Consider the following 12,789-nt stretch of genomic DNA (forward strand, 5'->3'; position numbering starts at 1 on the left):
TTCTGAGACCATTTGATCTTAATTGGCAGAGAACTTTGTACAAAATGACTTTGAGTGTTAGCACCAGAGGGTTTGAACAAAAAATTAAAAGGCCACTTTATTTGTTGTTTGCTTGTCTTTTGATGTCAACTAGTCTTAGGGTATTAACAGGGGAGTCCAAGTCAAAATTCCGGAAAATTTATTGAGTTAAAAAAAAGTTTAAACTAAGTTTTTTTCCCTTTTCTCAATATTTCTTAAAATATATTTAAAATTCTACACATACCTATGATGACCTGGAGAAGTAATTAAAATTTATAAATATGTCTTTCTTTCTAGAGTTTATGATTATAGCAACTACTTACTGATAAAAAATTTATATTAATCATTAATATAAACTTATAAAGTACAGTGGAACCTGTCTAAATTGACCACCCTCGGGACCAAGTCAAATGGTCACTATATAGAGGTGGTCACTTTATGAAGTCTTTAAAAAGGACTAAATAAAACTTGCAGAAAATGGTCACCTTACTCAGATTTTCACTTTACTCAGGTGGTCACTTTTATAGGTTCCACTGTATCTTTTTAGCTCTCCCTTACAAATAAATAAAATGTGTTTTTAAGTTCAACCTTTGAAAATTTGATTTCCGGAACCTTCTGTGATCGATTTTTCAAAATGTCTGGACTTTCGATCACCGGAAACTTTCTGATCACTGTTAGCAAAAATTCCGAAAATCCGGATTTTTTCCGGAGCACAATCAGCCCTGTATTAATATACATCATTGAAATGGTAAAAATAACATTAATTAAAGTCAGTCGATTACAAGTTCTAATTCAATTTTCTGTTTTAAGTATTAGAATACCCAATCTAATAGAATTTAGAAAAATGTATTAATTTAATAAAAATATTTAAATTTGAGATAGTACAAGTTAACACACTTTAGTTGGATCTTCTTAGTGAATTAAAACAGTTTACAGCTTGTAAACAACTAGGGGTCAATTTCTTAAAATTTTCTTTATAATCAAGCTCTTTTATCTGCTAGACATATTTAAAAAAACATACAAAAATCTTTACAGGCCTGACTGCTGGCATTTAGTTCAAAATACTCAATTCTTATCGAGCTAGATATAGAAATTTTTTCAAAATTTTAAGGTATGTGCTGGAACAGTAGTGAGTGAACTTTTAAGGGGGAAAAAAAAAAGAGGAATAATTATTTGCTAATGGAATATGATCATAATGAGGATTAACTGCTAGCCTGGTTAGTCTTAGTCGAGAAAAAAAACCTGCAAGGATAAAAATATGGCTGGCATAACTAAGCTAATTTTTAATAAATTATACTTTATAAATATAACTTACGTTATTTCAAGGATTACTCGTAATTTTATTTATAATGTGATCAAAACACCTGTATGAACTAAACATTGTTTGCTGGGATGAAAAAAAATCCCCATTAATACCTATTATGCTTTCTCATCGTGCAATTTTAAATTCTAGATATTTTTCATTAATATGTACCAATTTACTTTTTAAGTAGACAAACGTTATACTAACTTAATTTTTCACAACCCATTGTAAAATGATCACTTTCATCTATATCTGGGTGAAAATAGCCAGTTTGTTTCTAATGACAGAATTTGATTGTGTCTGATGATTAGGAGTTGTATTCATTAGATCTTGTTAAAATTTTTCTTCAAAATTTGTATGCCCTATTACTTAAAAATATTAATTAAAATAAATATTTACATATTTCTTGCATAAAATTCTCTTTGAACAAATGAATTTTATAAATTTGTGCAACAATTCTTTAATGTACTTAAAAAATTTGAAATATGATAAAATACGCCAAAAACTAAAATTATGGGGTCCAAACTTAGGACGACTTTCCGGAACAAACTATTGGAACCATATTTCAAAGATTGAGAGGTTCAGAGAAAAGTTTGTCAATTTTTCAAAATTTATAATATTTTGCCTGCAAGTGGGATGAACTGTATTGCCACATGAATCCTTTAAGTGAAGAGAAAAACCAGAAAGAGAATTGCTAGAAGTGGAGAAAATTTTTTGCTCACAAGAAGAACCTCTAAAAGCATGAAAAATTTTTTTAATTTAAAGAAACATTAATAACAAGGAAAATCTCCCCATGTTTTGCTTGTTTGGATGAATTTTAAATTTCCCACAGGAGATTACAGCAAGTGAAAAAACTGAAATTCAAAAGCCTCAACCCTGCATTGCACAGCATGTACTGTTTTTAGAGTGGGTGAATGAAGTTAAAGACAAATTTTAAAACAGACAAATAATGAAACAAAAAAGCATCGTAACTTTTTATTCATATACTTTTTAACTGCTGAAAATTTCACATTATTTGGCTTGGTATGCAATATACAGAAAAGTATAAATGAAGCTTTCAGCAACATTTCTAGCAGATCAATGTTTTTGTAAGACTGAAATTTAATTGAAGTAGACAATTTGTTCTACACAGCATTTTATATTAAAAAAGATGCAAGCACAAGATATATGGGATGTGACATTTCTTAAAAAGATTTGAACTAATTTTGATATTACCCGCTAAGGCCAATAATAGTTTTTATTACTGATCAATCAATGTTTAGAACTATGAAAAACCATAAATTAAAAACTAATACTGACCATATGGATTTACAAAATGCCATGACATGCTTAATTATGAAATTAAAATCCCAAAGTTTAATTTTGGGCCAAACCAGAAACTAGATTTAAAAAATAGAATATTTTGGTCACGTCACAATTAAATGTTCAAAATAACTTAGCTACCACCACATTATACAGGATTACGGACATTAGTTAAAAAGTCAACTGAAATTACGTATTTGGCCATAAATTAAACCTAGAACAAAGACTATTGTGTAGCAAATACATGAAACTTTCTGCTGCTTGGGAATTCCCACTTTTGAGTTTCCTTCAGACTGAACAAGTTCTGCTCAGATGAAGTTAGTTTGAAACATTGAGCACAAACTTGTAAATGTCCGATTTGAAAACAATGAAAGAAAAGAAACCACCAGCTTTTGTGGTTCAGTTCTGGCAAGCCCATAATTCTGCAAAAATGAGGAGTGCCTTGAGAAAACACCACAAGGCTCTCTCAATTTCAAACTTTCGATTGAAGGCATCACATAAGTTTGTAAAATGTAAACTAATGATCTTCAAACAGTTTTTGGGCTCTGCTCAGATGGTGGTGCAATCAATAACAATTAAAGGCTTTTTTGTTTGAGGCTGGGGACGTGTTTTCAAAATAGGTAGTGCTCACGACTATCAATTGTCACCAGCTTCGGGCTGTTCTTCAGCGTCACCTTGTGTGTCTGATGTCCATAGCTGAGGGAAGGAAAATTATAAATTTAGAATTCTTGTGACAATTCTATTAATTCATACTAAAATATTAAATCTGTTAAAAATAAAAGAATTCAGAATGTGCATACCGTTAAATTGTCCCTTAGAAGTTGCATGATAAGTGTACTGTCTTTATAAGAATCTTCATTTAGTGTGTCTAATTCTGCTATTGCATCATCAAATGCCTGAAATTCAAATAAAAAAAATTTATTTAATTGCAATCACAAAATTACTAATCAAAGAAACTGGGGAATTTCTTTGGCCATTATCTAGAAAAAAGATGTTAATAGCACACAAAAGATATTTAACCAAATTAAAAGTGCAGTTACATATACATTTTCTTTTTACTATTTCTTTCAGTTTTTCCCTAAGTTTTTTAAACTCCTCAAAATATTTAAAAATTTACTCCTATTCTGCATTATCTGGGCTCATAACTTGCAAAACTGAGATTAAGGCTGTTACTTTCATAATTTAATCTAGGTGAAAAAATGCAGCCAGATTGGCAATAGTTAAAAAAAGTTTAATATCTATTAAATTATAAGTTATTTGTCTGTTCAAAAGCCCAGATAACTTTTTACAGCTCTTAAACTGTGGCTTTTCTATTTTCCTTAGCGACAAAGCTTTGAAAAACCTTGTTATTAGATGCAGCTAACTTTTAGAGAGGCCACAATTAACAATATAGGTATAATGTTTAAAACCCAATATACTGTTGTGGCAAACAAACTTTGAAACTCAATTTTGAATATTTAAAAATTGTATCCAAGTAATGAAGAGAGAGACATATGCTTTGACTTTAATCAACAGTTGAGCCTTGAGTTTTATTGCACAGGAACTGTAATATGTGTCCACTATAAAGGCTTCAACAGCCCTTGATCAATATAATCAATACTTATCAAACATAAATAAGCACTGTTAGAATAGAGTTTGTTGGATCACATCAAACAGTAATTAGATGAGACATACATACAATGTTAAAAGGAATTAGTGATCATACATAACAGGGGGAAAGGCATATGCACACAAGGAAGCAAGGTAACTTGCAGATCTGCAAAATGAAGTTGTGCAGTACTGAGCACTAGTTTACACCAATAAATTTCTTCGTTTCATACAAGCTATTTTATGTCATTTGTGTTGACTTATAAAAATGATTACAAGTAAAAAAAATTGCTGCTGTATTTACAATTGGAAGAAGTAAGAATTAAATTACAAAACCTAACTTAGCACATTATCTTCCGATAGATAAAAGCTGGCACAGTTCATAAAATTATTACATAAACAGTCCATAAGATTTCATATTTAATTTCATCTAGTCAAAATTAGATTTAGAATGACAATCTTAATAGCTGCCCTTTGCTGAATGAAAACTTTCCACATAAAATTTTTTTGACTGGATTAGATTGTAAGCATGTAAAGAATAATTTTTCTTCACAATGAGCTATATAAAAAAAAACAAGCACAGACCCGCCAACTTTCATTTTTTAACACTGACTGCTGCATGAGTTTACGATGAAATCTCAAGACCACGAGTACCAACGAACGAAGAGTACTTTGTTAAGTACTCCCACCGATACTTTAATAATTAGAGTATCTGGTGGTTACAATTTGTTGACATGGTATGATGCTTATTTGTGCCCGTTTGTTTCTCATCTCGCTACTTTAGAAGATCAGTTTGAATTGTTGGTGAGTAAAGGAGTATAACTTAAAATCTGTACCCCAATTCGTTGAAATTTCAAAAAGAAAAATGGAAACTTATTTCTTAGTGAGTCAAATAACAGCAAAAGAAAGCTTTTACGAGGCTCACAACAATTTAAATTAAATTATTTTTATATTACTTTTACATCAATTTATTAGTTTGATACATCCTGTGAAATCTTTTCAAATACATACGAAAAGCCTTCAGAATTGGTCAAATAGAAGTGGCAGTCAACGTGTAAAAGCATTTTCCTAGTGATAGTGAAATGACAGTAAACATATTGTAAGCAGTCATTTAATCCACAATAGGCCAACAAATAAAAAATTTAAATATTTAGCAGGGCAGATATAAGACAAGAATGTAGAAATTTTGTTCAATTATAGTGCTGTTTCCACCACTAGCAAGAATTTATTAAAAATTCATGTAAACCATTTGAAAAAGACCGACTCTTAAGTTAAACCTTATTATCTAGGTTACATTTTCTTAACTTTAACATTATAGTTGGATAATTACAGTAATAATTTCTTAATATGTTATACTAATTATAATTTGCATATACCCTCTATAGGCTAACATAAAAAATAAATCATCTTTAACTTTTCTTTAAGCAACTTTGACAAGCTTACAATTTTATCTTAAAAATACACTATACAGTGGATGTCAATAAATATATTTCAAACAAAATAAAAATTATGGTTAAAATACATTTTCTATCTTACATGCAAGTAGCATTTTGCAGTTACATTTGAAATTATTTTATTACGTAATTATCCTCTGAAAAAGTATACTAAAATCTATTTTAATTTTAGACACTTTAGTACACTTTTTAGTAGTAAATTATGTGTAATTTTAAAATCCAGTTCAGGGTACTAAAATCACCAACTCTTAACTCCATAAACTTAAATTTAGTCCCACTCATAAACTTAAGGAATTCTAACTCAAATAAAGTCATTTGTGTTCTCTTTAATGTAACAGAAAATAGTCTTTTCAGCAAATAAGTTAGTTTAGACAAAGCAAAAATGTCATTAAAGTTGCCTGATTTTCTCAAAACCTTGTTCGTGTAATCAGGCATTACATACCAGCCTTCATTTAATTAGAATAAGCAGGACTAAGCAAAGATAATCGACAAGCTTGAAAATTGTTTTTAACATTTCTAAACAATAAACTCATACAGGTTAAACAGAATTCTGCTTTTCCTGTAATCAAAAATAGCATGCAATCATAATATTCAACCACAATAGATTAGTATTTAAAAAAAAAAAAAACTAAAATAAGTAAAATTTGTTATGTATTAGTGTTGCAGATACCATCAGTAATCTTGCTGAAGCAAATCATGCAGTTGCAAACTTATTTTATCTGTTACTTTCCAGGCATTACTTAAGAAAAATATATACACTTTTACCTGCTTTGCCAAATGACAAGCACGATCTGGCGCATTCAGTATTTCAAAATAAAATACTGAAAAATTCAATGCCAACCCTAAACGAATCGGATGAGTTGGCTGCATTTTGTTTTTACTTATATCAAATGCTTCTTGATAAGATTTCTGAGATTCCTCAACAACACCTAAAAAAAGAGAAAGCTATTAAACATACCTGTTTTGCTAATTGACAAGCCTTGTCTGGAGAATTCAATATTTCAAAATAAAATACTGAAAAATTCAAGGCAAGACCCAGTCTTATAGGATGTGTTGGTTGCATTTTACTTTTACTGATATCGAATGCCTCTTGGTAGGCTTTCTGTGATTCTTCTACAACACCTGAGAAATTCAAGAGACATCAGTTATAATGATTAAACTAGGTTCTTAATATTTTATTCAGCAGTCTCCCACACTTTATATTAATACTATATAAATGCTTCCAGTAACCCTGAGACTGTACAGCATGTAAACTCTTTTCAAAATATTGAATCAAGATAACAATTCACTTCATTTTTCATGTCAACAAGAATTTAATGCTAGATTGTTAATAATGTTGAACATTAATCCTAATTAAATAAAGTGTATGGTGCAAATTAGAAAATTTAATCATTAAAATAATTATGAAATAGTTATAGTAATTTGTAAATAATTACATTTAATGCTCATATTAAATATAAGATAGTTTTAAAATGTTAGCAACATTTTAAAGTAAATTAGTATGAAATATAAAAATTCAAGTAAAAATTCTAATATACATTTTTTTTACTATAATACTTTTGTATTGATTTGTACTTGTAAAAATGTACTAACTCAGTATTCTAATACACTTTTTTCATCAAAATTTTTTAGTGTTTTTGATATTGCATAGCTTAAGTCAAGCTTAAAAGCTTCAATATCAGTTAAGTCAATTCAATATTAGTTGAAATTGAAGTGGACAAATGAAAAATTACAAAATATTCTTTACAATGTCAGCAATATTGCTTTTTTAAACATTACATACAAATTAAAAATTATTGAAAGATAATTAACTTATTTATCATATTTAGATATTCTAAAGCTACAAATCCCTAGAGCAACAATACGCAATCAGTAATTTTCAGTTTATTAGCTTTTGCTATATTTAACCAGTTTCTTCTTGCAAACTTCCTTATATAGAAATGTTTACAGAGAATATTACATAACTTTATTTTATCTTTTTTAAAAAATAAAGATCCATATGAAAAATGCTCCATATTTTATTACTCTGTTCACTTAACAGAACAAATGTTTTTCTTTTCTTTATACAACCAAATGTAAAACATTCATTAAAAGCCAAGAGTTAAATTTTTTTTAACTAAATTAAATTTTAAAACTAAAATTAAAAAAAAAAACTGCTGCTAAAACAATGAGAATGACAACAAAAGCTGATAAGTCTAAATATAAACTATTTAAAAATTAAACAAAATTTATTTAGTTGAAAACTAGAAACAGCCTTTTTGAAGATTAATTTTCAATCTTTTCAGCACACTCTGCCAATTTCATCTTACTAAAGTGCCACACCCCTTTGTTTTTTATTGCTTCTTAATTGCTATCTTAATTTTTAAAATAAATTTAAACCTGACTGCTATTATGAATACACTTGCGTCTTAATTTTAAATATTTATAATTTTATGATAACTGAATTTGATAATAAACCCTTAAAATAAATAAAAATTAATAAATTATGAGCCGAGTTTTATAACTAAACTTCAAAAATTGGTATTTATGATTCTTTCTTTGCAAATAGTACTTTATTCTTGATATTTAACAGTAATCAGTTAAATCTAAAAAAATTTAACCAACTTAGAAATAGATTTTTGTAACTAAAGATTGTTCAAGTATTAAGTATATTCAAATCAGAAAGTACTAAAAATTCCTAAAAATAATGCAATGTAACTATTTTTTTATTACAGAAACCATAAGCCAATCATACCTTAGAAATTATTTGGTTGCTACAAGTGACATAACTGAGAAATGCTGTTAGAAAACATAATTATATAATATATATAAACAAATTATATATATATATATATAAAAAATTCTTTATTTCTAGCCTTTAATTCCAGTTTAAAATATTGCTATTTATATTTGAATTAGAAATAATCATTAAGGTGAACACAAAATTAAATCCTATTTTTTAGACTATTTAAAAATTTATTTAATAACTATCATCTCCTTTTTTTAGTTTAAATATAGAAATGAACAAAATTTAAGTAACAAATATTACTTACTATTCTTTTGATCTCCTGTTGCAACTTCTGCTAAGTACCTGTAATAATCTCCTTTCATTTTCAGGTAAAAAACTTTACTTTCAGCATTGCTGGCTTTAGGAATAAGAAAATTATCTAGCAGGCCCTAAAAGTTACAAATCAAAATGTTGATAACCATATAGGATTTTATATATATATAAAAAGCTAATTTTCTTTCAAGTTAAAAAAAAAATATCAATACATGGATAAAGAGATAAAAATTAACACCTGCCCAATAACTGGTTAAACAAATTTAAAGTTAAAATATATATCTATATGAAAACATTTTGTCTTATGTGGAATTTAGTAATTTTTCAAAATTTAAAATATTTCAGATTATCTAAATAACTTAGATTACTTCAGTAATTTATAATAACTGCATAAAATTTTGTAAACCTTGCATAAATATTTATGGAGATGTGGACAATTTTGTAAAAAATTTGTTCGTATTACGTTTATTGGAATGGAATAATTTACTAACTCTCATTAGATCCATCACCACTCAAAAATGTGAGGCCCATTGAAATATTTATACATAACTTTGATTGTTAATGGGTTACAATTCAAATTTGAAACTTGTTCAGTAAGTACTGATAGCAGAAATAAATCAGGTTGTATGTTTAATACTGCCCTTTGTCTCTTAGGTAGGCCAAACATGGAAGAGGCAATTGGTAAGGACATATGTGAGGCAGAATTCTAAATTTTTACACTAGCATGTGCATATCTTAATGCAGAATAAATATTAATCCACAGAATGTTATCAATGTTATAATAAGAATCTCAACGAGATATTTTATTTACTTCAATAGTATAATTATAATTCTCAATACCAATTTTTAAATCATGCGAATACAAATCCACAATAAATTTTAAAATCGCTTGAGTAAGAAACATTTATATTTTATATCAAATCGTACTAATACGAAATATCATTTTGAAAATATAAACTGAGATGTAAGATTTTAAATCACATTTGCATTGGTAGGAAAAAAAGTTTTAAAAACTTGCAGTAAGATTATAAAATTTTAAGCAAAATTCGGATACATTATACGAGTCTGGCCATCTGTATACCTCTCCTTACCACTTGCCTCTTTTATCTTACCTTACAGGGTAAGCAACTTTGAGTAAATAGTAGTAGGGAACTAGATATAACCTTTGTGATGATCAACCCATAAGTTATGCCATAGAATAATTGTTTATTTACTTCCACTATTATTAACATTGAACATCTTAACAATCAACTCCTTTTATCATCCAAATCAATAATCATGCTCTGTAAAAACAGGGACGTTTTCATAATGTGATCTTTTACAACTACTATTGCCAAGGCACCAAATTGATCTTAAGAGGGAAATTTTTGAAAGTTTAAAAAATTACAAAAAAATAATAAATAATAAAAAAAAAACGGTTTGCTGGTGATGGTCATGAGTTATTCCTTTGAGTTGGATCGTTTCCATGTTTTTTCTAGTTTCCATAAGACCAGTGAAGGAAATTGCGAATACCGGGCGATTATTCTACCACAATAATACTATTCTACCACACATCACAATACGGAAATGATTCCCCCTAAAATTAATGAGTGTCTTTCTCTATGGCTGTTCACTAAAGCAATACTTCAAAGGGCATTTCTACCTTGGTATCTGGCACCTTTTATGTCCGATTACGTCAGAACCATCAAAAGGATTTACAACTTGCAAAATTTTTTCCTAAATATTATGAAGCTCTTTTGGGAGGTGGCCACGAGTTTATATCATTTAAGTTGTTCTTCTGAGATGATTAAGAGTTTCACAAGGGTCACTGCCCAGAAGTCACCAAAACTTGACCAGACCAGATTAATATGGAAATTCTCCAATTATGACAGAAAATTCATAAATGAACCAGCTATAGGGTAGCTATCTATACATATACAACTTAACTACTTTTGTAAATATAACTATGTACAGGTAAACTAACGGCAGGTTCTTAAAAAATGAATTTTTTATACGCTATTTATAAAAAATTAAGGTAAATGTGTGACAGGAATTTATCTGCAATACATTTTTATTTAAATTAATCCGCTGCATGAATGGAATGTACTTTTGCAATTATTCCAAGTCATTTCACAATCTAGTAAAGAAAATGGATATGTTAAAAACTTAATTTATTACTCAAATTAATTATCTGAAAAGTCAAAATAGTCTCCAAAATCCTTATTGCAACATTGTATGCAATTATAGCTAACACACAATAACTACATTACGCTAATGTGACATTCCAATCTTCAAATATGAAATTAAATTATAAATAATTGCTAGTAAGGGAATAAAACTACCAAGGTAAAAAGGGGGGTGTTTTTGCAATAGTATTTGTGTTCATCAAATGCAAATATACTAAGTTACCTCTTAGCTGTTTAATTATCTAACACAACCCTCAAAGAGTTTCCAAAATATATTCCTTTGGACAATAAATTAAAATTTTGCAATTACAACCTTAAAATACAACAGTAATCAAAATTTAAAGTTCTCTCAATGAAACATTAGTTTAAAAAACTATGCAACGAAGTAAAATATTTTAAAAAGGAATGATTAGTAATAACAGCAATTATTTAAGTGGAACTTTAGAATGAGTCGAAATACAGCCCTATCAATCAGTTAAATGAAGGGGGGGGGAATACAGTGCATTTTGCATTTAATTCATTTAAACGAATTACAAAAAGGTATTTAAGTTTAAATTTTTCTCTGAACCTAATGCTCTATAGTAAATGCACTAATATATTATTAGAAAGGAGAATAAGTTTGACTAATAGTAAATAAATAATTAAGAAAGAGTTGACAGGCAACCCAAATATTAAATCACATTAAGATTTATCATGGAAATTTTCCACAGATTTGTTTATTTAAGAGTCAATAGAGATACAAGTCTTTGCTCATAAGATTTTATGATTATATTATCACAACTCATTAATAGTTACAAATAACTACAACTATTACAAAACATGCAATTAGAAACACAAGCACTTAACATAACAAAACAATGCTTCATTATACTATCAAGTTATTAATTTTAGATTAAAATAAAGAGCATTACTGAATTGAATATAAATTTACTTACTAAAACATCGTAGCAGATTTCTCTCAGTTCTTTTTCGACTTTTTCACGGTACTCCTTTGCCATTTGTTGTTTCTTTTCGCTTCCTTCTGTTTTCTGTTCTATACTGGAAATAACTCTCCATGAACTCCGTCGGGCACCAACAACATTTTTGTAAGCTACAGACAAAAGATTTCGCTCTTCATTGCTGAGCTCAACACCAGTTTCGGTCACTTGTTTCATAGCCGAGGCCATATCGTCGTACCGTTCGGCCTGTTCAGCCAACTTAGCCCGTTGCACCAATTCATCTTTATCCATTGTAATTGTGATTTTAAATTAAGCACTGAAAAAAGACACAAAATATAAGATACAACAGCAGGAACGAAGACTGCAACAAGATACGACCGGTATACGGCCAAGCACCCGATACAAAGATGGCGGAAATGGAACACCAGAAAGGTTGAAACGCGACCTTTGCGCAGATTTTATATATATAGCGCGGAGCAGCCAAAATATCAATTCAAATATATAAAAAATATTAAATTGAGGTAAATTTAATTAGACATTAAAACACTTAGTACTTTGTTTAAAATTGTATTTACCAGCTAATGAAGAATCCCAACGATGTTAAGTTTATGCCGGTCGATGCTTTCTCTTTATACGGGGAAACACATGTAAGTGAAAGGACCGTGACGTCAGCCGTTGCTCGGCAACAAAAGCACGCTCGAAATTTCCGAGGGCTAATGGAACGGGAGAAATACAAAATTCCATCTAAACGCTAACTTTTTGATAAAATATTTTGCTTGGCTAGTAACACGCCCAATTTTCTAGGATTGTTTTATAATAATAGATAATCATTCCTTAAAATTCACATGCTTGTGAAGCAATTTTCAATTTCCTAAACTTATATAAATCATAAAGAGCAACTTATTAATTTGAGTGCTATTTGTTTTAAAAGGAAATTTATAAACTTAAATTTTTATATCATTAAATATGAATCTATAATTTT

At 28.7% G+C, this 12,789-nt stretch overlaps 1 protein-coding gene across 2 annotated transcripts; it reads right to left on the bottom strand.

The window, feature by feature from the left end:
* Window positions 1-2,271: 2,271 nt before the first annotated feature.
* On the bottom strand, window positions 2,272-12,568 carry LOC107452299 (tyrosine 3-monooxygenase/tryptophan 5-monooxygenase activation protein zeta). Of its 2 annotated transcripts, none has more exons than XM_016068670.4 (6): window positions 12,383-12,568; window positions 11,805-12,123; window positions 8,697-8,820; window positions 6,430-6,593; window positions 3,424-3,519; window positions 2,272-3,319 (listed from the first exon to the last, which is right to left on the bottom strand). In XM_016068670.4, exons 2-6 carry the CDS (start codon window positions 12,096-12,098, stop codon window positions 3,260-3,262), a joined length of 738 nt encoding a protein of 245 aa, XP_015924156.1. In that variant the 5' UTR covers window positions 12,099-12,123; window positions 12,383-12,568; the 3' UTR covers window positions 2,272-3,259. The 2 variants fall into 2 exon arrangements, with proteins under 2 accessions (XP_015924156.1, XP_015924154.1); XM_016068668.4 differs by lacking the exon at window positions 6,430-6,593 and adding an exon at window positions 6,623-6,786 and having other exon boundaries at window positions 12,383-12,554.
* Window positions 12,569-12,789: the final 221 nt, after the last annotated feature.

This window comes from Parasteatoda tepidariorum, chromosome 3 (assembly GCF_043381705.1).
Source record: "Parasteatoda tepidariorum isolate YZ-2023 chromosome 3, CAS_Ptep_4.0, whole genome shotgun sequence".
Taxonomy (NCBI): Eukaryota; Metazoa; Arthropoda; class Arachnida; order Araneae; family Theridiidae; genus Parasteatoda; species Parasteatoda tepidariorum.